This window comes from Notechis scutatus, chromosome 1 (genome assembly GCF_049901735.1).
Source record: "Notechis scutatus isolate UNSWTSFEM ecotype Mainland chromosome 1, rNotScu1.2, whole genome shotgun sequence".
Lineage (NCBI taxonomy): Eukaryota > Metazoa > Chordata > Lepidosauria > Squamata > Elapidae > Notechis > Notechis scutatus.
The window spans coordinates 40551954-40579494 of record NC_142009.1 but is presented as its reverse complement, the minus strand read 5'-3'; the positions used below and the strand labels follow the sequence as shown (position 1 = coordinate 40579494).

Below are 27541 nucleotides of genomic sequence, written 5' to 3'. Positions count from 1 at the left end.
AGAATTGGATTTCTTTTTCAAGGAGAACAGAACGGAAGATACATCAATACAAAACTTGTGGGATACAATGAAGGCTTACCTTAGGGGTTTGATAATAGACTATACAAAGATAAGAAACAAAAAGAAAAGACAAGTGTTGAAAATGTTAGAGGATGATTACAAGAGACTTGAGAAAGAACTTCATAAATCATCATTAAAAAAAGATGTGAAAATACAAATGGACATAGTTAAACACAAAATGGGACTAATGGAAAAAGAGGAACTAGCACAGAAAATTAGAAATGCTAAGCAAAACTATTTTGAAGATGCAAATAAGCCAGGCAGATGGTTAGCATATAAACTGAAAAAGGAGAATGAATCAAGAAAAATAGCTTAATTGATAGATGACCAAGGGCAAGCCTGCTATGGAAATACAGAGAAGAAAAAAATTGTACACAACTTTTATCGGAAGTTATATGAACAAGAGATAATAGAGGAAGGGAAGATTAAACAATATCTACAGAAAGCGAATTTGCCTCAGATACCAAAAGATATTGAAACAATGTTAGAGGGAAACATAACGATGATGGAACTAACGGAAGCAATTAAAAAAACACAATAATGGAAAAGCACCAGGCTCGGACGGATTGCCAGCTGAATTTTATAAGACATTCCATGAGCAGTTGAACCTTTTGCTTCTGGAAGTTATGAAGTTATGTTAAAAAAGAGGACACCTAAATCATGGTCAGAAGCATATATTACACTTGTGCCAAAGGAGGAAGCGGACCCGCAACTAATTAAGAACTATCGACCCATTTCCTTATTGAACTCAGACTATAAAATTTTTGCTTCAATAATGGCAGAAAGACTCAAACAATATTTAAATAATTTTATTCACCCCGATCAAAATGGATTTCTACCAAAGACATATTAAAGACAATATGAGAACTATCCTGGACACATTGGAATACTACAAGGCACATCCTGAAAAACAAATGGCCTTGATATTCTTAGATGCACAGAAAGCTTTTGATAATGTACATTGGTGATTTATGTTATTACAATTGGAACAGATGGGCTTTGGTAAGAAATTTATTCAAGCCATAGAAGCTATATATCATGATCAAACAGCAACGGTAATGATTAATGGGGAATTAACAGACTCTATTGCTATAATGAAAGGTACAAGACAAGGTTGGCTGCTGTCACCTCTGTTGTTTGTGTTAACATTAGAAGTGCTAACTAGAGATATAAGAGAAACGAAAGAAATAAAAGGAATGAAAATTAAGAAAGAAGAATACAAATTACAAGCATTTGCAGATGACCTGGTTTTTATATTAGAAGACCCACTGGCAATAGCGACTAGGTTGATAGAAAAGATAGAGGAATATGGAGTGGTAGCTGGTTTAAAAATAAATAAAGATAAAACAAAGATTCTGACGAAGAATATGCAAGTAAAACAGAGGGAAGAATTGGCGGAAGTCCTGGAGCAAGATGTGGCACACTTAAAGAGAATAATTTTAATAAACTCAAGCAACAGATTGTGACAGACTTGGCAAAATGGGAAAACTTACAATTATCATTAATAGGGAGAATATCAACAATGAAAATGAATATTCTACCAAGAATTTTTTATTTGTTCCAGACAATTCCAATTAGATTAGGGAAAGAGTATTTTGATGAATTGAATAAAATAGTGCTGAAATATATCTGGCAGGGGAAAAAAGCAAGAATAAAATTAAAGTTATTACAAGATGCTAGAATAAAAGGTGGGTTCGGTCTGCCAAATTGGGAGTTATATTATCAAGCGACAACTCTGATGTGGGTCAAGGAATGGATTACATTGAGAAATACTAGATTATTGACACTTGAAGGACATGATTTGTTGTTGGGTTGGCATGCTTTCTTATGGTACAAGGGCACTAAAACACATGGATATTTTAGAAGACACTATATACGAGAGGCTTTATTATTAAATTGGGAGAAGATTAAAAGGCAACACTATTTGAAAATTCCAGTCTGGCTCTCAACTATAGAAGCATTTTCATATCCAGTGATATATAAAATGGAACAAACAATTAGGTATGGTGAAATTATGAATGAAAAGGGTGAACTTAAATCTATGCAAGAACTGGAGCAACGAAGTATAAGAATGAATTGGTTTTCATATGCGCAAATACATTCTAGATATGATAAAGATCTCAAAACAGAAGGTTTTTATGATAAATTAACTGCCTTAAATTTTAACAGGTACTGATGAAAAGGTGATTAAGAAATCATACGGATATTTATTAGAGGTTAAATCAGAAGAAGAACAAGTTAAAGAAACAATGATTGCATGGGGGAAAAATTTTGGATACAGGATTGACCTAGAGAGATGGCAAAAACTATGGTCTCAAAATTATAAAATGACAATGTCAACTGCATATAAAGAAAATTTGTGTAAGATGTTTTACAGGTGGCATCTTCCCCCAACGAGAATAGCAAGAATGTTTAAAAATAAATCCAAAAAATGTTGGAAATGTCATCAGATACCTGGCTCATTTTACCATATGTGGTGGACATGCGCAGAGGCGAAAAAATATTGGACTACAATCCACACATGGTTGGAAAAAATGACAAAAGGTCATATTGATTTTAAACCAGAGATATTTTTATTGGGTATTGTACCAGAGATATACAGTAGAGAACTGATATATTTGATTGTGAATGTACTAACAGCAGCTAGAATTGTATTTGCAAAAAATTGGAAAAATGAGAAAATACCAACACAGGAGGAAGTTATTGAGAAAATAGTGGAATGTGCAAATGTGAAATGAGTAAATTGACATTTGAAATTAGAGAACAAGAAGAAAAACAATATTATCAGATATGGGATTTATTTTATCAATGGTTAGAAAAAAAAGTGTGGAAATGATATATTTTATAGATAATTTTACAATATAAAAATAATAGAATTTAAGAGAAAATGATATAAGAATGTATTTTTATTTGATTCAGTGGCAATGGAAGTTACATTACATATTGGTTTAAAATGTTGAATATCTTATATGAAGTGGTGGAACAAATAGTTATTGCCAAATGAAAGAACCATAATGATAATAATACTTATATATATACATAAAATGGAAAATATGAGAATTTATGTGACTTGTGAAGGAGGACTATGAACACATAGCACAAAAGAATTGCAACCAGTCGACACATTGTATGTAATTGAAAGATGGTTTTATGTTTTTATGTATTGTTTTGTCTGTGTTTGTTTAGAAAAATAAAAAACTTTTTTTAAAAAAGCAGACTGTTGCTAGAACTATTGCCATATGAACACTTTCCTCTGGATAGTAAAGAGCCTTTGTTGGATTGTATTTTATAAAACTTCCTTAGATCTTGAGGCATGCAAATAACAGTACTTACCTCTCTTTGCTGCACTTTCAAACTTCCTGACTGGTAGGATCCCTCCTTTTTTTTTATCTAAAGGAAGAGAGGGGGAAAAACAGTTCTGCAGTCCTAGAACACAGAGTGCAGTATTGGCAAAACAGATGCCACTCTAAATGATTACTAAATGGTTAAGTAGACAGTGGTGTGTGCATTTCAAGCACAGATCTTTAGGTTTAGTGCTCATTAAATAAGAACGTGTCTTATTTTTACATTCTTTAACAGGGAAAAATGCACTGCAATATTCATAGAGTTACCGAAATGAATAGACATTCAATTGGAATCTTTTTGTACTTAAGATTTCTAGGTTCTGATAAAGGTTTCTACAAATTATTTCACTAAACCAATAAATAAAATAACAATGCAAATACCACATTAAAGAATAAGCATAATCTTGGGAAGTTTCCAGTGAGCCATTATGATAAATTGACATTCCTATAGAATAGCAGAACACATTGCAGCTGAAATTGTACCTGAATGCAGGATTTGGGCTGCTGAAATCTGAGATCCCAAGATTACCCATATGTATTCTGTACACGATATTTTTTTTTTGCAAGCAATTGGCAGAAACTGCATTTTTGTGGTTGGCTTGTCATCAGCTAGGCAGCATGGATTCATTCTTGAAGTTTCTAATGTTGCCTATATGGGCTTTAAGTTTGACCATGGTTTATCTTGTTCTTTTTAAAGATTGAGAACCTAAAAGCTGGGAAGTTTTATATAGTATATCTCCTTTAACAATTCCCCCCCCAAAAAAATTAATTATGAGTTAGATTTGTACTTTGTGAAATATACAGCAAAAAGATGATCACTGTTGGCTCTAGAAAGTTTTAAAATGTATTAAAGGCTTAGATGACCTTTAGATTTTATTTATTTATTTATTTATTTAATTTATATCTAGAATATAAGTTATTCCAATCAGTTTTGTATTGTATTGAAGATAAGCATTCCCTACATCTACCTCTAATGAGATGTAGATGTAGGGAATGCTTATCTATATTCAACTGGCTTGCTACTCAGAATATCATAGGGTAGCTGATCAAACTTTTTGCTGATCAACAAATATTATGTTCATAGAATTCTTAAGCTTGCTCTGAGAAAGATACACTTATTTGTCATCACTCTTGCACAATACTCTCCCAGATGGATGGACAGGAAGACTGCCCAAAGTTAAGAAAGCATTCATTTACTGACAATATTTTCAGCACCTGTTTCTGATAACACCTGACTTCTAACAGGAAATGATTTTAAACTGTCTTGAAAAACTAAAATTGTAAAACATGTCTTATGTGCATTGTAATTAATAACTAGCAATTGATACATAATGTAATTTTAATAATTTAGGATGCTAATACTATACCTCCAAGCTGGAAGCACTTTCTTTGGGGAAAGGATTAGCCAGTGACATCACCATTGCCTGTGGGACGCCCAGTTGTAGGTTCAAGTCCCTGCTAATGAGCTCACCAAAGTGGTACCTGTTTATCTACTTGTGTTAGCAGTTTCAAACTGCTAAGTTGGCAGGAGCTAGAACAAATGACGGGAGCTCACTCCATCACACAACAGTACTTGGGCTTTGAACACGTGTTTGCAAATTGTCAACCCAGCATCCTAATCATGTGAACCACTTCGTTCCATATAATCTAGGATAGGTGACTTTTCAGTTATGATAATCTGGCATTTGAGCAAACTAACAGAGATCCTATCCTTGCAGATTTTTCCCTCAAGAATCGATTTGTCATGGGAAAAGCCTGAGTATTCTTAAGGACTGAGTGCCAGAACAAACTGACAGCAGTGTGAGGAAACAATGCCAGTCTTATTTGCATTGTAAAACTGAAACATTAAGCTTTCCTCTGTGAATTTATTAGTTCCTCTAAAATAATCCTCTGAGAGTTCATTCAACTTTATTTTCAATGGCTTCCTTTCATCTATTGATACACTCAAGGGCTTTCCGAAGGTTCATATGTAGGCTATGCTATGATATATGTGAATGCACCATAGCCACCTATCTTTAGCTTGGAAAGATGTATTTATCTGCTTGCAATTCTGTAGGCTGATACACACACACAAACACACACGTAATATGATGATTGTGGGGGATTTCATAACACCAGTGATATACTTATAAGAAATGAATCTTTAGTTTATTTATCTTTGGCTTTGTGAATATCAAATATACCCAAAGTTTTTAGAACCTCAAAATCTAGTTTCTGAGATCCAACTTTTCTATGATACTCAAATTCATTTTCTCTCCCCCTCCTCCCTCTCCCTTCCTCTTTACACCGTCCTTGTAAGCCATAATGGGCAAAATTCTGCCTTTCAATACTGTAGGCTTCAACCTGTAACCATAATCTCTGTGTAGTCTTTTGGGTACAGAAAGGCTCAAGAATTCATGACTTTCATGGGTTTGTCCCAAGTACTGCTTGGCTTACTGTATTCATTGGCCATCCTTTGGACCAGTTATGGGATTATCTTGATATTGAAAAAATTATAACTGGTGTTCTGCCACAGTGAAATCATTTCCTATTTCAGATGAAACAAAGTGCTATCTGGAGCAAATGGACTCATTACATATATATTATTTTCTACTGAAGATGTGTTACAACAGACTCCCAGATACATATGGAGGAATTCTGGTGGACACTTGGAAATTTCCTAATAATCTGGTAGGCAGTACCATTTATTGCCTGATCCATTTGAAATGCTGCCTATTGTAGCTTTAGAATATTACTTTAATCTCACCAATATTTTACAAGTAAATAAGGATTTGAGGATTTGGGGTTAATTAAAATTACTGATATTTAACCTTTGTCCAGCACATATGAGAAGAATCTCTGAAGGCAGAGAGAAAGAAACAAGTTAGATTCTTCTTGCTCCCTTGCTTTGGCCAATTAGAATCAATGCCCTGTGGAACTCCTTAATTGTTATTGTATTTGGTGAACTAAATCCAACTTTCTAATATGAGATTCACACTGTCTTTATTGCTTGATTGCTAAATTACCTATTAAACCAGCATCAACTGCCAACTCATAATAGTAGGAAAAAGCATAGAAATTCAAGTCCTTTATTCCGGCTGTCTCATGAATTTTCTTGTTCAGCACTTTTGATATTTCATTATGACATGATTCAAAAAGCGGCCTTCCTAAAAGAAAAAGGGAAAAAAGGACAAAGGACTATAATGGAATTCATATATTGAGATTTATTATTTTTCAATATCTTTAGCAAATAGTTATTAATTAGCATCAAGTTAGAAATAAGCAAAGATGCAGGGTATTAACATTGTATAATGAGAAGGATGGCATGTGGAAATAGTATGTAATTGTTTAAGCACTGGCGGAACAGTTAGGCTCTGAAGCACCATTCCAAGAGAGGTTCTGTGAATTAATGGAGACTTTTCCTTTTAATATAGACCTTCAGTATATTATGGCACATTTTATATTTTTACATTTTTTGAAATCTGTTGAGTTTTGTGACTCTGATTTATACTTGTCCTTTGTTACATCAGTGCATTATACTTTGTTCTAAACCAGCAGTCGCCAACCAGTGGGCCATGAGAAAATTTTGGTGGGCTGCAGAGAAATCTCACCCCCAGAGCACCCCCCAAAGCAATTAATTCAGGCTGTGCAGAAACACAAGGCTGCGCTGCCCAAATAGCCTGCAGGAACCCTCCCCGCCCACTCACTCCTTACCCGGCAACTTTGCCTGCTAAATTGCTATTTTTCCTTTTTCCGACCATCAGCTGTTCTGCTGTGCCGGGAGATTTAGATTAGCTAGGAAGCAGGAAATGGTTGGATTTCTTGCTTTCTAGCTAGTCTTTAGATCAGGGGTGGGCAAACTACGGCCCGGGGGCCACATCCGGCCCATTGGTCTGTCCAATGCGGCCCGCCCCTGAAAAAAAATCACTGCCATTGGTCTGTCCAATCCGGCCTGCCCCTGAAAAAAATCACTGCCATTGGTCTGTCCAATCCGCCCTCCCCTGAAAAAAATCGCTGGGTGTGGCGTATTGCCCTGTGCCGCGTGGCCCCCAAAGCTGCAAAACAGTGCGGAGCAATCTAGGGGTAGGAAAGAAAAGAAATTTGCAAAGGCCTCGGCTGGGAGTTCAAATCACCTTCGAGTGCGACGCCTCCGAAGGTGAGTCCCCGCCGATCCCCTTTTTTTCCGGGGCTTCCAGGCTTAAACTTTGCAAAGGCAAAGCTTGCAGGCTGGAGCGTCTTCCCGCCGAGGAGCGGGAAAGGTTCCACCCAGCGGGCGGGGCAGGCTGCTTGGAGCCACCTAAAGCTAGGCTGCTGCTGGTGGAGCCTTGCCCTGCCTTGGTGCCCCGCTTCCGGCTCGGCGGTCCTGCTCGGGCGGCACTTTAAAAGCCTGCTCCCAGCACCCGAGCAACTTCCCAGCAACTTTCGGCTTCGTTTTAACTCGCGGGCGCCAGGCATGATATTCCGCTCTGAAAAAAATCGGGCCGGCTAAAAGAGACCCCCGCTGCGCGCCCGGGAATGCCCGCTGCTTTCCTCGCCGGGCTGGGCGGCGGCGTGTTGCACGGAGGCTGGTCTGTGGCTGGCCCAGCTCCCTTTTCCTGCCGCTCAGCGGCCTCCGCCGCACCGCCCGGGCTGGGGCTGTCAGGAGTTGCTACCGCCGGCGCAGCTCTCACGCGGCTCAATCCTGCGTTGCCTCGGGAAGGAAAGGCAAAACCAGGAGCCGCTGCTGCCGTTGCAAAGCACCACCGCGGCTCTTCCTTTTTGCCTTTCCCTTCCCGAGGCAACGCGGGACTGGAGCCGCGCGGAGCCGCGCCAGCGGTAGCAACTCCTGACTCAGGGGCCTCCGAGGGGAGGGGAAGGAGGAAAAGGGGGAAGGGTGGGGGCGATTCCCAAAAATCTTGTGCTGACCCGGCCCGTCTGTCAAATTTTAAAAGTCAATGCGGCCCCCGAACCAAAATGTTTGCCCACCCCTGCTTTAGATCTTCAGCTCTGCTTTTAAGCACAGCCGAACCTCCCTTAGGACTGAAGGTTCTATTATTCAGTGCAGACTCTCAGCAAGCAAATTTGAGAGACTGAGCTAGCCAATGGCAGATAGATAGATCTCTGTGATTCTGTGAGCAACTCAATCTGCCTACCTGCTTTGCCTGATTTTGGGTAAAAGTTGCTCTTTTTTTCTAAAAAATTCAATATTTATGTAAATATTTATAATATTTATATTTAATTTATATTTACATACAAGCAATGCCTGGCCAGTCACATGATCACCAAGCCACACCCACAAATTAGGCCATGCCCACAGAACCAGTTAGTGGTCCCTGGGATTTAAAATTATGAGTTTGGTGGTCCCTGAGGTCCAAAAGGTTGGCGACCCCTGTTCTAAACTGCCTAGAAAGAAATATTTTAACTGTAATTATGAGCTGTCTAGAAGGAATAAAATGCTTTCAACTCTACTTACTCCTGCACTCAATCCTAAAAATGATGTATTTTGGAAAAATGCCTGATTGCTGGGACTATATCTGGAAAGGAGAAGATAGGGGAAAACTCTATACTCATTCTTACTCATTACTGCAAAAATGTGGTAAAACTGGCGCACGTGGGCAGAATATTATATATGCACTCCTCTATTTAGAGGAAGAATGTGTATAAATGTAGTTACAATTTCTATTCAAAAGACCCATTTACAAAAGTCAAGTATCTTTGTAAAGATAAAGAGTGACCAGGTACCTGTTTTCTGCCCTTTAACTTTGTACAGTATCTTTGCATGTTCCCATTCACCTTGATAATTTAGTGATAAGCAGGGACTTGTTAGTTCTTCGCCTTCTTTCACTGTTAGGGAAAAATATAGACAGAGTGAGTCTGCTTGAGATACAGCAATTATTTTGAATAGGCAAACAATTTTCCCACCCACATTATTCCCAAGATAATGTTTTCTATTTGATATTTGAATGTTTAGTACCGCTATAAATCAGACATAAATTCAGGGTAATAAGCAAAGCTAACGTACCCAGTTCTCCAAAGATGGAATGAAAGGTAAACTCTCCTTTGAATCAAGCTCAGTTCTGAGTGACAACAGCACAGAGGAGGTTGCTATTGCCTTCTTGCACAGTGGATTTAATTTTCCAGTCTAGACTGCAGCACATTTCCTATTGTTGACATTACCAACAGACTTCCAGATATATATTTAAAGCCTCAGGGTCCTGATAGTTAAGACCAGGTCTGTTTGCAATAATACCATCTTCATCCATGACTTGGTACAGAATCAGGCAGCAGACCTGTCGTGTTAGTGAAACTTGGATGCATGAAGTGACAATGTAGTCTGGTCAGAGATCTGCCATACCAGATTTCAAACCTCCATTTACTTTGATATCAGGGTGGGAGAGGAGGGATGCTTCTGATAATTAGAAATACCTTACTGGTGGTCAGGGGTTCTACGTCGTAGATACATCTGTGTGAGTAGGTCTATGTTAGGCTAGGTTGTAGAGACATGCTTGGGAATAAGGATTTGATTGGAAGAGAACACATTAAAGCTGAAGTCAAGTAAGATGTTGGTAATGTCAACAATAGGAAATGTGCTGCAGTCTAGACTGGAAAATTAAATCCACTGTGGAAGAAGGCAATAGCAATGTCTTCTGTGCTGTTGTCAAAAGAACTACATATATGTGTATGAAATCACTCAGAACTGAGCTTGGTGGTGCAGTGGTTAAAGTGCAGTACTGCAGGCTACTTCTGCTGCCTGCTTGCAATTTGGCAGTTCAAATCTCACCAGACTCAAGGTTGATTCAGCCTTCCATCCTTCCAAGGATGGTAAAATGAGGACCCAGGTTGTTGGGGGCAATATGCTGACTGCTTAGAGAGGGCGATAAAGCACTGTGAAGTGGTATATAAGTCTAAGTGCTATTGCTATTGTTTGTTCACCAAGTTTTCTTTCAACACCAGTGTTACCACTGGATGAGTAGGAGTTACCCATGAAAGAGCAGGTTTGCAAACCGGGGACCTTTAGGCTTATGGCTCCTGTTATAACAGTAGATAAAAGGTATGCTAAAGAGCGCTGCCCATCTGCAACAACTGCAGCTATGATCATTCTACTTGATGCAGAAGGACCTACTTATAAGTTCTCATTGTCATCTGGATTCACTATTATAATGTGTTTTACCCAGGCTTGCTCTTAAAAACTATTCAGAAATTTCTATTGACCAGAATGTGACACCCTACATATTTCCTCCTTTCTGGCAATGAGGACATACGACACCAATTTTGTGGGCTCTACAATGGTTACCATTACCTTTATAAATACAATATTACGTGCTGGTTCCTTAAAGCCCTTCAAGGCTTGGCACTGGGTATGTACAGGACTGCCTGCATCAAAATCAGCCTCACCAGATCTTGTAAGGAAGCACTGCTAGTTTTCCTGCACTTCTAGGAAGTGAAGGAAGCCCAGGTTAAGCAGTACTCCTTTTGTACAGCAGCACTGCTGTTTCAGAATGGTCTTGGCAATCAGATATACATTCTGATCACCCAATAGTAACCAGATCTCACTTCGCTTAGCCTTTTCAAGATTAACCAAGGTTGATGTTCAGAGTCTGTTTTCTGACTAGACACATGGTTATTTCAACTGAGTTTTATCTGTTTTAATTATCTTTAAATTATGTTTTACTTGAGCATTTCTTCTAACACTTTGAAAGAAAAGAGAAAGAAACTAATAGATTTTAATTGAGTAGTATTATTAATATGTCACTATCTACTTGGAAAAGTGAATATTAAAAAAAAGCAATTTGGGATTCCTGTACATCATTCAAATCATATATAATACTTACAGGTTTGTCCTTCAACTCCTCCTAAAATTGCCAGTCTTGCTGACATTAATCCAAATCCCAAGTAACTAGACAAATTGAGAGAAGCAATTTTGATAAAGACTACATTTTTTTTTGTTTAACAGTACTTTCTTTGTTTAACAGTAGAGCTAGTATATCTACTAGTGATTGACTTTAAACAACAGATACAGAATACACTGGGTTTTACAGCTGCTGAAATTATGAAACAATAAAAAAAAACCTGGTCACTTTATTGCAGACTATAAGACTATAAATACCACATGTAAAAGAAAGGATATTTTGAATATGGCAGTTCTATTGCTAATTTGCACCTTGAAGTTATTTTAATACTTTTAATGATAATTTTATGCTGATATGGTTATTTTCTTTTAAATTTCATTTCACAGACTGATATACACTTAATTTGCTTTCATACATCATACATTTTAAATAGTTAGATAGACCAAAGAGGTGAAATGCAGGCCTTTTAAAAATGAACCTCGCCACTTAATAATCAAGTTACTTCATGGTTCATCAAAAGCAAGATGAAATGTATTCATGAACAGTCGATATTGTAGTCGTTATAATAATTAAAAAGAATTATATTTGATGGAATTCTAAGATCAATGTTTAAGTAGCATTTTATTATAAAATGGCTATTTTTATAACTAGCCACCGTATGGTCATGTGATAAATTTAAAATGCCCATAATCTGTTTTATTCCCTAAAAGATTGTACTTGAAGGAAGGAAAAGGTACTTTTTAAAAGTATGTGAAGGATATTACAAATATTTAACACATCAATCTGATCGGTACCTTTCTCCAAATTTATATTTTGATATTCTAGTTCCTGGAACTTCTGGCTTATAGGTAATGGTCTGAAAAATCTGATCTATATAGTTGCCCAGCCCATCTAAATTGCTCAGACTTTTCAAGGAAACAGTGTCAGAAGTGTAGGCTATAAAATATCCTCTGGTTTTGTGTGTATGGGAGTCAAATGATTTATTGGCCTGTTGCTACTCTAGAATGTGTTTGAGGTAGATTCTTAGAGCCTTGTATATATTTAGTCTGTGCCAACTCCATTCTTGTAATAATCTAGACAAAAATCAGGCAGCACAATGTTTCTGATTAAATTTATAATTTTAATTTTGAAACGACCATATCTTAGATCCTGCGTAATTGAGAGCACCTCTATTTCTCCCCTAACGAAGTTTAGGACTATCAAAAAGAAACATACTGTTTGACCAAAGATGCCTAAATGTTTACATGCAACTATGTATTAGATATTTTTATAAATAATCAATTACTATGAACATTTAACAATCTTTAAAAAAAAGAAACAATTTACTGCACTATATGAAAAAGCTTTCTGACAACCAACCTGTGTGAATTCAGTTTATATGTAGTATTAAACAAGTTAAATGAAATGATGTGTTCAGCAGTTGAATTCTCTGCAGATGTCTGGAAAGAAAGAGAAAATACTTGATATTCCATGAAAAGAAAATAGAGCAATGTTGTTGGAGAGCTGCTAAAAAGCTATATTTCTTAAAATTATGTGTTACATCTTTATGCATCATGGTTAGATAACAAGTAGAAAGATCCAAGGTTGGATATTTCACTAAACAGACCAGAGGATGATCTTCCAGTTTATATGTTACGTTTCCCGATTAAACTAATAAGCTAGAATCTTACAGATACTTGTATCTATGAAAATTATGTGACTTATGTCACTTAACTATAGTGGCATCCTATAAGACAACTAAAATAAATTAATTGTAACCTACATTCATATCAACTCTGTCAGGGTTATGCAAAATACAGATAAGGAATAAGAAATAGGAAGTCAAATAAATTAAAGGCATAAAAGGAATTTGATTAAAATTATTTTTCATCATTCATTGTATCTCCCATATCTTTCAAACCATTCTTGCTTCCAATATGTCCATGTATTGTTTAATATGTTGCCATTTGTTCTTTAACCCTCTTCCTTCTTTCTTTTTGAAGCCTCATCAGCCATCCAAGCACAGCTTTCTATTTTCCCCTTCTTTGTGACTTGTTTAGCCCTCCTTCTGGTCCAACTTTCAACCTTTATATTCAAACCTTATTCGTGAGCTCCCATTCATTTTTTTCAATTAAATAAAATAGGCAGATGCATACTCTTATACAGAGCTATTTCCCCCAATAGACTATTATCACATTTTAAAAGGCATTAAAATCTCCTTCACAAAAGTATTCTGGGCGGCGCACAAATAAAATATTAAAACATAAAAACAGTATATAATATTTTAAAAGGGCAAGGAATTAAAAACCAGTATTAAGGCTAATTAAAAGGGGAGGGAAGGACTTTCAGGGCGCTAACCAGGCCCACTGTTGCTCCTCTGTCAGCCCCAAGCAAAGTTGCAGAACCATGTTCTTACCCTTTTCCAAAAGGCCAGGAGAGTGGGACCTGCCTTATCTGAGGGAAGAATGTTCCACAGGTCAGGGACAATGGCAGACAAAGCACTTTTCCTGGACCTTTCCAGTTGGAATTATTTAACTGACGAGGCCAATTATACACTTTTCCTGCTTGACTGGATGGGATGGGCCTATGTGGCCCCATGTCATGTAAGGCTTTCAGGGTCATAACCAAAAACTTGAATTGGACCTGGGAGCAAAATGGCACCCAATGCAGTTTGTGCAGTAAAAGGATGACATGGGCCCTTCTTTATGTTTACCCTCATAGCCACATACTGTATCAGCTGAAGTTCTGGATACTTTTCAAGGATATCCTGAAAAGACACTACCTAGTAGAAATGTTTGTCAGCCCTTGGTGGCCAGGAACTTCTAGGGATCAAAAGCAATGCTGCCAGAAAGGCATTAGAAATGGGCTGCCTGGCAGAATTTTTCCAGCTTTATACTTGCTATATACTGTGAATGAATGAATGAATGAAATTCTATAATACTACAATTTTTGTTAGCTCCTAAGATCTGCTGGCATACTTATAGAGCTGTATCAGACCTAGAACAACGTATTGGAAAGATTACTTGGATAATACCTAAACTATACAGTTTTGAATTTTAGGTAACATCCATAGCCATTTATATAGCCAGTATTAACTTTGCACAATTCTCTTCAATAATGGAAGTCATATATCTAAAAGCAATAGTTGCTGGCAAACTTCCTCCTCTTGAATAGAAAAACCTACTAGCATTAAATGTCAACAGTGGAGAGTTAATTAAATTCCTACTTCAATACAAGTTTTAAATCCACACAAAAGCTGACATGGTTTTATACCCCAAACCAAAATTGAAGCAAATCAACATAAACAAAAAAATGTAAAAATGTTTGGTGATCTCTTGAAAGAGTTGAAATAAAAGGGACTTGTATTCTTCTTACTTCAGTGCTTGGGCGAAATGTGATTTGAGTAGATCCACCACCTAAATCTAGCATTCCTACACATTTCTTCATTGGATTATTCAAGCTGTCTGAAATGGATCATTTGATAAAGCAAAGTTAATGGAATGTTTATTTAAAAAATGTAATTATTTTACAAACAGTTCCAAGTAAAACACATGTACCTTGCCTATATTATCACACATATATAAATCAGACTTAAAATTTCAAATAACAAGGAACGTAAATACATGGAAATGTTTTAATTACTTGTATTTGATGAAATATATTTAAAGTAAGCATAGGTTTTAAATTCAAAGTATAACTGGAGTTTTATCCGAAGCAACTGTGGCTGCAGTTTTATGTCCTGGGAACTGCTACACTGAATTTAATAGTACTTACGTAAATCTTATAGTTTTATATAACAAATTACTTTAGAAAATAGCATATAGCAAACTACCACTATATACTTTGAACATTTAGAGAGAACATAAATTGTATTATATTGGGGTCCTAGTGGGAGTGAGCACTATGGAGGTGACTAATGATACTACCCCACCTCCCTGTACGCACTTTGTTCCCTCCCTCTCCATCTTGCTTAGCTTTATTTTAATTGAATTTTAAATTTATTATTCTTATTACTGTTTTAATGTTTTAAAATAGTACATTGTAACTGAAAGTTTGTAAGCCACTTAGAGTTGCCTCTGACAAGATGGGTGGGTGATTTATTAACTGACTAATTTAATAAATAACAATAATATAGAATATAAACGTAATACAACATACTTGCAAACATACCTGTTAAAAAGTTGACTGTGATCCATGCTGAAATACCTGGTTTAAAAAAATGCAATAAGTAGAAATCAGATTTCTATTTTCCAGTTCCTGTGATTTATTTATAAGATCAAATTTAAATTGGTTAAAATCATCAAAACAGGACGAGTGAGAAAGTGGCACAGGAGACAAATGCTTGTTACAACAATTAGGATAGAGGTATCTGACTAACACTAACTGGAGCTTAGGTTTCTACTATATCAGAAAAAAATGAGATGAATCTTTAGAGGAAAGACATATAGAAAATGACATTTCAGTGTGCTATTTGAAAGCTAAAAGATCTTAGTTAACTTGGAGCAATGCATGACATATGCTTTTTTTCCTTTACATATTTGTATATGGAAATGGTCATGATGAACTTGTTAGGGATAACATTAGTTACCTAACTTAGTTTGGCTAAATATAATATATGTTAGTTAGTTTAAATGTGTGTGTCACTTTAAACTGTAAGCCAAGTATTTTGGGTGCGGTTGTAAATCGCCATAAGAGGGAGCAAGAGAGCTCACTGTTCGCGGGCTTTTACTGAAATGCTGACAGAGAAGGATTGATGGTGATTACTGTGTACGTTTGCTGAGAGAAGAAAAGAAGGTTTGATTTTGCTTCATATCTCTGACTGCAAAAGAGATACATCATTGGACTGATTGTTTGTGAGTTGAACGACCTATTTTCTACACTGGACTTTTGCAAACTGAATAACCCTAGGACTGTCTGAACTTAGTGTATGACATATGGACTGCTTTGACTATGCTATAACTCTTGCTGGAATAAAAACTATTTAATTGCACAGTGTATCTGTCTTACTGAGTGTAAAGCTACAACAACGCTTTATCTCACACACACTCTCTGTCTGCTTGACTGCCGTTGCACGTTCTGCTAGGGTGTTGTATCCCTAACAGAACTGATTCAAAGTGTCTGCTAAAATATAGTATAGAAAATTGTATAGTATAGAAAATTCTTCTTCCTAGATGGCTACACAGTGTTCTATGTTAATATGGTGCGTAGCCTACAATTTATAATAAAAAATTAAATACAGTACAAACTGAAAAACTTATCTACAGAATTTTGTCTCAATTGTACTTCCAGTCTCAGAACATGTAAAGTCTAAAAGCAAGTAATAGCTAAATAAAAGTACAAACAATACATTTCATTAACTAAATTGCTCACTTACTTTAACATGAGCCTGCCCTCATTGTGTGGAAGATAGATACTTGCAATTCTACCTGGAACTGAATACTATTAACTAAACTAGCTTCATTTTCTTTCTGAATGAAGAAATTATTTTTTCTCAGTAAAAGAGATTAGGGCACTCCTGTAGGTGCCAGACTGTGGCTAACATTGGAACCAAGTGCCTTGCCCAGGGGTCTTCAAACTTGACAGCTTTAAGACTTGTGGATTTCAACTCCCAGAATTTCTCTTCGTCATGTTAGCTCAGGAATTCTGGGAGTTGAAGTCCACAAGTCTTAAACTTGCCAAGTTTGAAGACCCTTGGCCCAGCCACTGCTCCTACAAATGGCAGAATTCCTCAGAAGCCAAGTACAAACTGCCATAAATGCAAATAGCATTTCCTATTTATTAGTACAGTAGGACAGCCAGTCCAACTTCTCAATTTGTTTCCTGAAGTCTCTTAGCTGTCAGTATAAGGAAGGGAAGAAAAAAAACCTAATCCTTTCCCTTCTCTCTCTCCTTCGCAGCTTCAAAATCTTCTTTGGGGACAATGTTGTTAAGTTTAAATTCCAGGGTACCTTATTTGTTGCTTTTGCTGTTTGACCCAGTCAACCAAAACTTTCTCTTCTTATCTTCCTCCTGCACATTCTTTTCCGGTCAAGTTCTTCTTTGTGGTGGCCAGTTCTGCTACAACCGCCTTCGGGAAAGGGAGTAGTGGCCAGCTGGGGAGGAGAGGTGCGGCTCTCCTCAACCCTGCAGGCAGTCTCCCCCCTCTTCACCACCTCTACGAGGTGGCTTAGCCCCGAAACCAGCCGGCTCGGGGCGCTCCAGCGGCGAGCACGGATCGAAGCCTCGGAGAGACGAGGTTTCGGTCTGTCACCGAAGAAGCTCAAACCGGAAGTCCCTGAGCTTGTTTTCTTGCAGATATTTCATTACCTAAACTAGGTAACCTGATGATGTACCTAGCTTGTATAATGAATCATTTGCAAGAAAACAACCCAGCTCAGATAGTACTAAGGACCCTTCAACTCTGAGCTACAAATATTCTTCTCTATCAGCTTAGACGTCAACTAGATATTCTCTAATAAAATTTCAGTGAATGCATAGTACCTGACAACTGAGAATTCTGCATAGACAACAGGCTAATGTCTTTTTTTGTTTCAACTGGCTGAAGATATAATAGGAGCCATTTTGATTTCTCTATAAAAGGATAGGAAATTATAGCATAGCTTTTAGTTTCATTATGGATTACAAAGCCACTAGTTCTGTGTTTCATGATTTTTTTTTAAACTAAAATAAAAAAGTAACATTCTACAAAATTATATTTGGAGCAGTTTAATTCAACCTAACTGTTGCAAAACATGTAGTTTGAATACTTTCTTTGTTCGATATATGTGAAACAGAATTTTCACATTATGATATCATGAAAAGTGTGAAATGCTGCACCATACACAAAGATTAGTAGTTCTTCTAATTTTAACTTGATTTATGATCAGCAAAAGAAAAATACTCCTCCTAGTAAAGATTTTGGGCAAAAAATGGGCACTCAGCCATAGCACTCTTTTTAATGACTGAAATTCATTTTTATGATTCATTTTCAATAAATCCTAACCAAAGTTTCAACTAAACTCAAAATTATCGTGTGTGTGTGTAAAAACCTCCTTTCCCACATGTAACATGCGTATGTTACATTAATATATTAAAGACTCCCAAATATTCCATGGCCAAATAAATTTGGGAAACAGTAATTTAGCTTAATAGAACAGGAATAGATGTTCTTTGTATTACTCCACAGATATTTGCAAGCAGTTAAAATATTGTAGGGCAGCCAGTTTGATCAAGTGATTAAGGCATCAGGTTAGAAAATGGAAGACTATGATTTCTAGTCCCACTTTAGTCACAATGGATGGATGACCTCAGACACTTTCCCTTAGCCTTAAGATGGAAGAAATGGCAAACCACTTTGAAAACCTTGCCAAGACAATTGCAGGGACTTGTCCAGCCAGTTCCTGAGAATCAAACATGATTGAACAAAAGGGAAAAACATTGCAGAGATATTAAACAAACAGTTGTGTTTGCCCTTAGTTTCACAGAAATTCTGTCTGCACAGGAAGATTATTTTAGAATCAAAAGCAAACATACTATGAAATCACTGAAACATAAATTCAACTACCTTCATCTGATCCATCCATTATGGAGACACAATCATTTCCTATAAAGAATGGAGACTCTTGAAAAATGTCCTTTACCTAAAATTAAAGGAAGATTCATACAAATACATTTAAAACTCAAGAAACGCAATAATTCAGAAAAGATTATATTTCTCTGCAATTGTATATATGGTGTCATTCTTCTTATTGAACAATTTACTGTCTTATTAAACTACCTCCTGCCTAATGAGACAGTCCTTGACTTACAAAAACAATTGGGAGATGGAACTTTGATTGCTAAACACAGCAGTCAATAAGTGAGTCATGCCCAATTTTATGACCTTTTTACCACTGTTATTAAGTGAATCACCACTGTTCTTAAATGAATCTTGCAGATGTTAAATGAATCCAGCTTCCCCCACTGACTTTGCTTTTTGGAAACTAACTGTGAAGGTCACAAATGGAGATCACATGACCTTGGAATGCATCGAAATACATGCCGGTTGCCAAGAGTCCAAATTTTTATTACATGACTGGGAATGCTGCAATGGTCATCAAGTGTGAAAATTGGTCATAAATCACTTTTTGCAGTTTGAACGGTTACTAAAGAAATGGTTGTAAGCCAAGGACTATCTGTACCATTGTCTCCTAACAGCTGGTCATTCTCAGGAATTGAGAATTGATGTACCATCTGAATGTGATGGAAAACCATAAATAAAATGCACAGTAATCCTGTGCAGTAATCAGGAGCCAAAATGGAGCAAGAAGCACCCCCAAAATTAAAAGCATTTAGGGAGAATGAACCCCATCCAGATCACATTATGTATGCATTCCAGGTGCAAACTTTTTCCAGATGTGTTATCTATATTAAGCTTTTTGATATATCTGTTCAAATCATCCACTGCTTCATTGGAAGATTTAAAAGAAATCAATATAATACTGATGACACCCATCTTTATAACTCTGAATGACAAACTGTAATGCAGCCCCCTATTAATACTCTAGTATTAATCAATAAGCCTGAAGTGTAATCATTATCTACTAGACTAGAATACATAGTGCAGAAGACTTAAAGAGATTCCTGCCCTGATACCAAACTAATTTAGATTAATCAAGATAATAAGAATAGAGAACAAAATACCTTATCCAATAATTTCTGTGCCTTTTCTCCTGGCAGCAATCTTAAGCCAGCAGTGGCTTTAAGAACTAAGGGAGTTGACGTCCACAAATGCATAGGAACAGCTTCTTTAGCAACTGCCAATAGCTCATTTATTCCTTCAGCACTCTGACAAAAAAAATGTGTTGTCTTTTTATTTAAGCAGGGTTTTGTGTGGGGATGCACGCATGCATGTTTTCTTATTTTGGTTTCTAGCCTGGTACCTTAAACCACTAAAACAGACAGGCTCTCATTCAAGCAGTTAAAAAACAAGTAACTATAAATGGGGATGATGCAGGATATTTATTTTTAAGATTTTGAGGCTGCCTAACTTCTTGATATATATAAAACACAGCATTTTTCTGTGTTTCTGTGGAACAGCATTCCCCAAGATCTAGATGAAGATTTTCAGGACCTGACTTTCCCCCTCTAAGCTCTAAGTCAGGAGATTTTGTGCCTATCCTGAATACTTTTGCTAGATGAAGATGTCTCACATGCAATGTGTTTTATTGTTTAGACATGCTAGTACTACATGAAAAGCCAGGAAAATTCAGGTTTCAGACAGATCTTACCTCGATATGACATAAAAACAACTCCAGGTGGAGTCAAGAGCTGAAAGGAAGGAGGCCCCCAATAGGGAGAATTAAGAAACATGGTAGCTTGGACTCCATAGCAGGTGAGAAAGCATATGAGATCAAACACTATATCAGGCTTTCTCAGGGGAAGGCAGGCAGTCTGTCAACTCAGTAATAAAGAAACCTCTTGACTGAAACCTCGGAACAGTTCTGGTTGCTTGTGCCTGATATCTATGGTCCTAACTTTGGCACAAGGTATGCCTACCTAGATACCTTTTAAAAATGGAGACAGAATAAATGTTTTAAATCTTACCTAACAAATAGCACAGATATATATTTCTTCAACTATACACCTGTAATACAACGATATGCATGTTTCTTCAGAAGAAATTGCTATTATTATAATTTTTATAATTTATGTCAATATTTATAATTATAATTTTTATAAGTTAACAATAATTAACAATTATTACCAGGCAAGCATGACCTAAATTATCTTATTTAAGTTCAAATTACCTTATCCACATTGTCAGCATATGCAGAGAGTCCTGGTTTTAATGCTTTGAATGTGGTATCAATTAATCTTGGAAGTTCTGTTTTTTAAAAAAGGAAAATTAACTCAATGTAGTAACTTCTATACATAATTTTGCAGTCCGCAAATCAAAGACACCAAAAATTAAGTTAATTAATCAAGAAATTAATGTGAAATCCTTCTTCATAAGGGGGACTAACTGCAGAAAAGAAACCCAGCAGAAGTATCCCCTTTCCTTCTGTCTTACGGGAATACCGTAGTTCTTCATTGTATGACACTATTTATGTGATTCCTAAAAAAAATACATATTTCTTATGTACTGCCTTCAACAATTTGTAACCTGAAGGATTACTATATTTACATTCTCATGAAAATTATAATTAGACCATGTTCTTTGCATCTATTGCTCTACCTTCAAAATAGATCTCAAAAAACCCACCACCCTTCAATATATAAATATGCCATAGCTTTTATAAACAATATTAAAATATTTGAGCCACCAGGGAGCAGCAAATTCCGACATGAGTAAACAATAAAAGAAAATAGTAGGAAAACAGCACAGGTAGTTCTCATTTAGTAAACAGAATTGGAAAAAAAACTTCATTGTTAAACACTGCAGTCACTAAGCAAAACATCACGACTATGACAGGCTTATGATCTCACTTCCCCTTCAGTCATTAAGCAAATCACTAGTTATTAAGCAAAATATCACATGATCGTGACTTACGATTTTACTTCCACCTTCTCTATTAATCGCTTCCACACAAATGGTGATCACACGATCATGGTAGACTGTGATATTTGATTGCATACCAATTTTGAAGTGCTCAAATGGCAATCATGTGACAAGTTCAGGCTGCATGTAAGTTGGGTGTGTGGCAGTCAAGGGAAAGACCATGTTGTACAGTGTGCAGGAAGGCTGGAGGGAACTGACCAGAGTGATTTATGACCTTCCCTGTTGTCTTCCCCATTGCTTTGCTTGTGGGAAGCAGGCAGAGGTTGCAAATGGCAATCACATGACCACGGGACACTGCAATCATCCTGAGTGCAAGCTGGTTGCTAGTTTCCCAAATCATGATATGATCATGGGGACACTGTGATGGCCAGAATTTTGAAGACAAGATGTAAGTACCTCTCATTCAGCACTGCGGTAATTTTCCAGAGTTACTGAACAAGTGGTTGTTAGCAAAATTATGAACTGAAGGGGTTACCTTTTGGTTTCTGTGCAAAATGGAATACATGTATACGGGTGCCAGTGCTTCCAGCATCAAACATAATTCCATAAAGAACTGCCTCATCTTTTCTTGAGATCTCAGCACCAAGCTGCTTTTCCAAACCTTTGTCAACACCTTTTCCTTTGTAATCAAAATTCCACTTGGTATACACAGCATATATAGCAGCACATGTGAAAATTGAAAATATCCAGAATGGTTTTGGGATCTTCATGATCTCCATTAGACTTTTTCTTTCACTTTTTTGAGCAGTTGCTTATGATTTCCTGCAATATAAAAATAAAATTGTTTTATAAAGAAGTATGAAATTTTATTTGAGAAAAATGGAGTCATCGTGCAAAATATACTAGAAAGGCTACTTAGATGCAGTACAACATTAATATATCATATCAATGATGTGGTAATGTGTTTTAGTTTGTAATTTTTCCCTTGAGGACTTTTATATGATGACATTCCTAAAAATACACAATGTAATAAAAAATCTATAAGAACTATCGTTAAAAGCTTGTTACTCCAGAAAAACTATAGAAAATACTGCTGGAAGTTTTAAGCCAGATTTCACAATTCTATTGATACTATTACTGTAATAATACTTTTTTTTTGGCATGAGGAAAATTCTGTGGTAAAATAATAAAATAAGATTATTGAGATAAATACTGACCTAACATTTTGAATTCACTGATTTTTGACAAGGAGTAAAGTACTTCTACCAAAACAAACACTGATATATTGTTAAACTAATGAAATTACATTATTATAGATATATATAAAAACTAAGATATGAGTCTTGCAGAAATTTTCCTCACTTGTCAAAATTAGAGTGTTCTAGAATTTATTTCTTTTAAAAATGTATTATATTCCAAAGAATTATATAATATTCAACTGGACTAATATTCTATATTTGTAATTTTCCTTGTACTTTAGCCAGGTCTCTTATTAAAGCAACAGCAATAATATATTCAAAGGAAAGTTTTTTGTATTTTTTAAAGTAAACAAATTCCTAATTCAGATAAGTTCCTCCTAGAAAATTATTGTATGGTGAGTATGGTATAATAATCATTTCCTCCTATTTGTATGAACTCTGATTTCAGTTAATCTGAATCATAGTAAACTGAACTTTCCATTATGTATACGCACATATATTCAACTGTTATGCGTCAGCAAATACAAAATACTGATGGCTGAATTAAAGAATTTCAAGTAAGAATTTCACCTGGTACTTTGACACTTCCCCAGTTTTTCTCAATGAAACTATACATACAGAAAATATTATTTTTTTTTTAGAACATGGTGAATATAGTATTTTATTCAAAATTGCAGGCTACTTGAATACTTTCTAAGACAGAAACTGGAAAAGTACTCTTTAAAATATTAGTTTACATCAACGGGGAAAATATTTCTACCTGTGTGATTTAGTTCAATTTATTTATTTTTGAATTCTCAGGTTCACCAACCAAAGCCAGCTAAGGAATAGGTAAGTCAAGAGAAAAGGTGCATGCTCTTAGATTTAATAAACAAGTACAGTATGCCTCTGAGCACATGGACAATCCTGAATTATTTTTTATAACTGAACTTTCAGTGTTAGTTGCTTTTCTCCCAAGAGCATTTCAGCTTTAGTAACCTAGTTTAAAAAGAGGGTGGGGAAATTTTTGGTATTGATTATGGCTATTGATATTTTGATCTAAAAATATTTTCAGATATATTATAGACCACCTAGACATTTACTGAAACCTCTTAACCAACCAACTTTCTGCCTTTAACTTCCTATTCCTTAGATAAACTCTACGCTTGTATAAGGGAATAAGGGTTCCTTACAAAGAAATCATTATGCAAACAGACTCCTTAATCCTTCACACAAGTTTCCACTAAAAGTGTTTTTTTTTTTTGCTTCTGTAAACTGAATGTTATTTAAGTTTCTTTTTTTCAAAAGTAATATATATGCTTAATAATTAGTTGGGAGATGCTGGCTTAATACAAGTATTCTTCCACATTATTTAGGGGGAAACAATTCAAATTCATTTATAATTTCAGGGACTCATGGTACCTCAAATATTAATAAACACTTCCTTAATTGCTAACAATCATTATTTGCTCCATAATTAATATTTACATTCTAAGGGAGCAAGAATTTTGTATTGTGGAAATAAATAACCCAGTAATTAATGACCAGCCCTGCTTGCTCAAGAAACATTGTAGGCTTAGGGGTATCTAAAGAACCACGATAGTAAAGAGCAACAGTTAGGATTATTAGTTTACAAAAGAAGTGGGATTCTCACAGTTATTTAGTATAGGAGCTGGAAAAAAAGTAAAGTAGCAATATTATGAGGAAGTTATTAAAATATTTTTAATTATCCCATTTAATATTCTCTCTTTCATACTTACACTATGCACAACCTAGGCATGTAAAATGTACATGTTCATAGATACAATGGTAGAGGATTCTTTCTGTCTTTAAATGTTAAAATACGGCAAATGTTCAGCTATATTTTAGCTTTCAAATTGGAATACACCATTTTTATATTAATCACTAAAATACTTTCACAATCCCAAATGATTAATTTTCCATATAAAAAGAGAATGAAATAAGGACAGTTTCACACCCAACAGTTATACTTTGATAAACTAATTTTCAGAGAATTATCACCCAGTAGAAAATGCAACAAGTATATGTTTATAAATACGAGGGAGAGGTGCATAAGAACAATGCTATTTTTGAAATTGTTCTGCAGTAAGTATACAGACAAAACAGTATTTTACCATTAGAATGATAAAGAACAAAGAAGACATTGCTGAATTATAGTGTTAAATGTTAAAAGGTATAAGGTAACTTATTTATTTATAAAAATTATTGGCTGTAATAATATTATTACCACAGTAACTCTGGGCAACTTACAATCTGGTAACCAGTTGAAGAGACTCTGCCTTTTTCAAATTATATAAGAACATTTCAGCAAATATAGCAATACTTCTCTTTCCTTTTCCTACCCACACAAAATAAATGGCACTTTGAAAATGTTCTTCGCTTCAGTCAAACTGTAGCCTTTTGCATCTGGCCACCTGGAAGGAATGAAAAATACCTTAGTTCATACAATACATAAACGAATAATTTAGGAGGGCTTAGTTCACAATTAACCCTAAATTATATGACCTGAACTATGGTTTGATTTACCCAATGCATTAAGCAAAAACCAAATCAACCCATATATGAGAACCCAGCTAAATATTGAACTGTATTAGTTAGCTTCCCCTGTAAATTATTCTCCACCATGTAGTCGTCGTCATCATCATCGTCTTATAAATAGCAACTGCTTTTCTAGGCAGGTTTACTTTCAAAAAGCCTCCCTAAATCCCTCCAGACGAAACAAGATCACAACCCGGAAGCTGGCTGGGACTCCCACGTCTTACCCTTGCCATGAACTGGCCCAGCCGCGGTTTATTGGGCCGTTTACCAAACTACTTAAAGAGAAACGCTGAACCCAAAAGCCGCGCTTAGAAGTCACAGACACAAAGCGGCTGCCTCCTTTTTCCGTCAGTAAAGCGCGGTTTTACTGTAACGTCCCTTCCCTTCGCCTGCCCCCATTTCTCATTGCTTGAGCCGGCGGGAATCCGACCGAAGACGTCGGGCGGTTCTTTCCCTCACCTCCGCTCGTGGCGCGTTAGGCAGCCAAGGAACCGCATGCTGGAAACAGGCGAGCTCGTCGTTGCCCAACCCGCTTTCTTCTCAACTTCGCCGAATCCGAGCGCTCCTTTTCCCCATTTCAAGAGAAGAGCTATCGGCGGGTCCGCCCTGGTTGTGAAACCTACGCATGCGCAAAACGGACCCGCCGGTTTCTACGGCAGGCCCTAGCACCGCAGTTTCAAGGAGCGTGTAAGCGAATTTCAAGGCGGACTTCCCTGTGGGACAAAGATAGGAGGGTAGGGAAAATCCAACTTGGAGGACAGCCTGATGGTTTTATTGGGAGGGAAAATGGAGCTCTCGTTCCTTTTTTTTGCATGGCAAAAAGTGTTTACCCGCTAGTGGGTTTTATGCCATCTGTCAGAATAGTTTATAATTCTTTATTGGCCAAGTGTGATTGGACACAAAAAGAATTTGTCTTCAGTGCATAACCTCTCAGTGTACATAAAAATATAAGTGATAAGAAATGGTGCTTTTTTGGGGGGAGGGTTGGGCTAGTTGACCTACAAGATCCCTTCCAATTCTGGTGTTCTGTATCTTGTATGTATCAATCTGTTGTGTCCACTTCTGCTGTCCCAAGCTTTTTGATTAAGCATGCATCATCAAGTCATGTTTTGACTGCACAGATAGATTTTCTTCATGACAATCTCTCCCTAATGTACTGTTTGAACACCGGAGGCTTTCAAGAAAAAACATGGCAGCTATTTGTCTGAAATGGTTTCCTGCTTGAGCAGGGGCTAGATTTGATGACCTCCAAGGCCTCTTCCAGCTGTGTTATTGTGTCTTCCAATGGTGCACTCATGGCCACTGTAACTGGGTCCATTCACCTCGCTGCTGGTCATCCTCTTTCCTCCTACTTTCCCAGCTTCCACCTTCTCTAAAGAACTAACTCTTCATGTAATGTGTCCAAAGTAGGATAATTTGAACCTGCTCATTTGTGCATTGAGTGAAAACTCTGGGTTGATTTGTTCAATGATCCAGTAGTTTACTTTCTTAGCTGTCTACAATATTGTCAGGAGTCTTCTTCAACACCAAATTTCAAAAGCATCAATATTCTTTCTCTCCTGCTTCTTTAAATTCCAATTTTTGTTTCCATAGAATGTCACATTCAATGGTAGGCAATTCCCTCTGCATTACCAGCTCCTCAGAATTGGTCCACTTGAGATTTATTTGCCATGTTGACCAAGGATAATAATCCTACATACCTGGAAATATCAAGTTTGGGAAAGCTATGTTAATAAGCAAATATTGCATTTCATAGGATCAGAATCAAAATTATGGTTTGATGTGGGTTTAAGATCCATATGGTGCCACTTGTTTATGTGTCATACCCAGCCCAAGGAAATGGAAATGACAGATTCTGAATTTGTGCTTGAATTCCTCCCCATGAAGGTATGTGCCCATTACACTTCTTAACAAATGGTCATCTGCTCAACCATTGGCTCTTGCTTAGGCCAGGCTCTCTGGAAGCTAATTAAATTCAGATATTGAATAGGTCAACTGCAATAATACATGTCATTCATTAAATTGGTGAAATAATGATGAAATGATCTTTGAGGTCAAGAAATTTTGGGAGCTTTCAAGCAAATTAAACTAGGCAAGGAAACCAAATATGGCTCTTTATCAAAATTAAACTGGATTTCAAACTTTCAAACTTCA

At 36.4% G+C, this 27541-nt stretch overlaps 1 protein-coding gene across 2 annotated transcripts in view; it reads right to left on the bottom strand.

The window, feature by feature from the left end:
- The window catches only part of ENTPD6 (ectonucleoside triphosphate diphosphohydrolase 6), a 30921-nt gene extending 4892 nt beyond the window's left edge, over positions 1–26029 (bottom strand). Inside the window, exons 1-13 of one of the 2 annotated variants that reach the window (XM_026684567.2) lie at positions 25847–26029; positions 25100–25263; positions 22186–22472; positions 20959–21035; positions 19853–19996; positions 18735–18810; positions 15362–15397; positions 14567–14655; positions 12572–12651; positions 11195–11259; positions 9105–9206; positions 6410–6550; positions 3394–3450 (exon numbers count right to left, since the gene is read on the bottom strand). In XM_026684567.2, coding sequence (XP_026540352.2) covers positions 3394–3450; positions 6410–6550; positions 9105–9206; positions 11195–11259; positions 12572–12651; positions 14567–14655; positions 15362–15397; positions 18735–18810; positions 19853–19996; positions 20959–21035; positions 22186–22429 — 1111 coding nt within the window. In that variant the 5' untranslated portion in view covers positions 22430–22472; positions 25100–25263; positions 25847–26029. Of the gene's footprint in view, positions 1–3393; positions 3451–6409; positions 6551–9104; positions 9207–11194; positions 11260–12571; positions 12652–14566; positions 14656–15361; positions 15398–18734; positions 18811–19852; positions 19997–20958; positions 21036–22185; positions 22473–25099; positions 25264–25655 lie in introns of both variants that reach the window. The other variant, XM_087961509.1, reaches the window with a different exon arrangement.
- Between the last annotated feature and the right edge of the window lie 1512 nt (positions 26030–27541).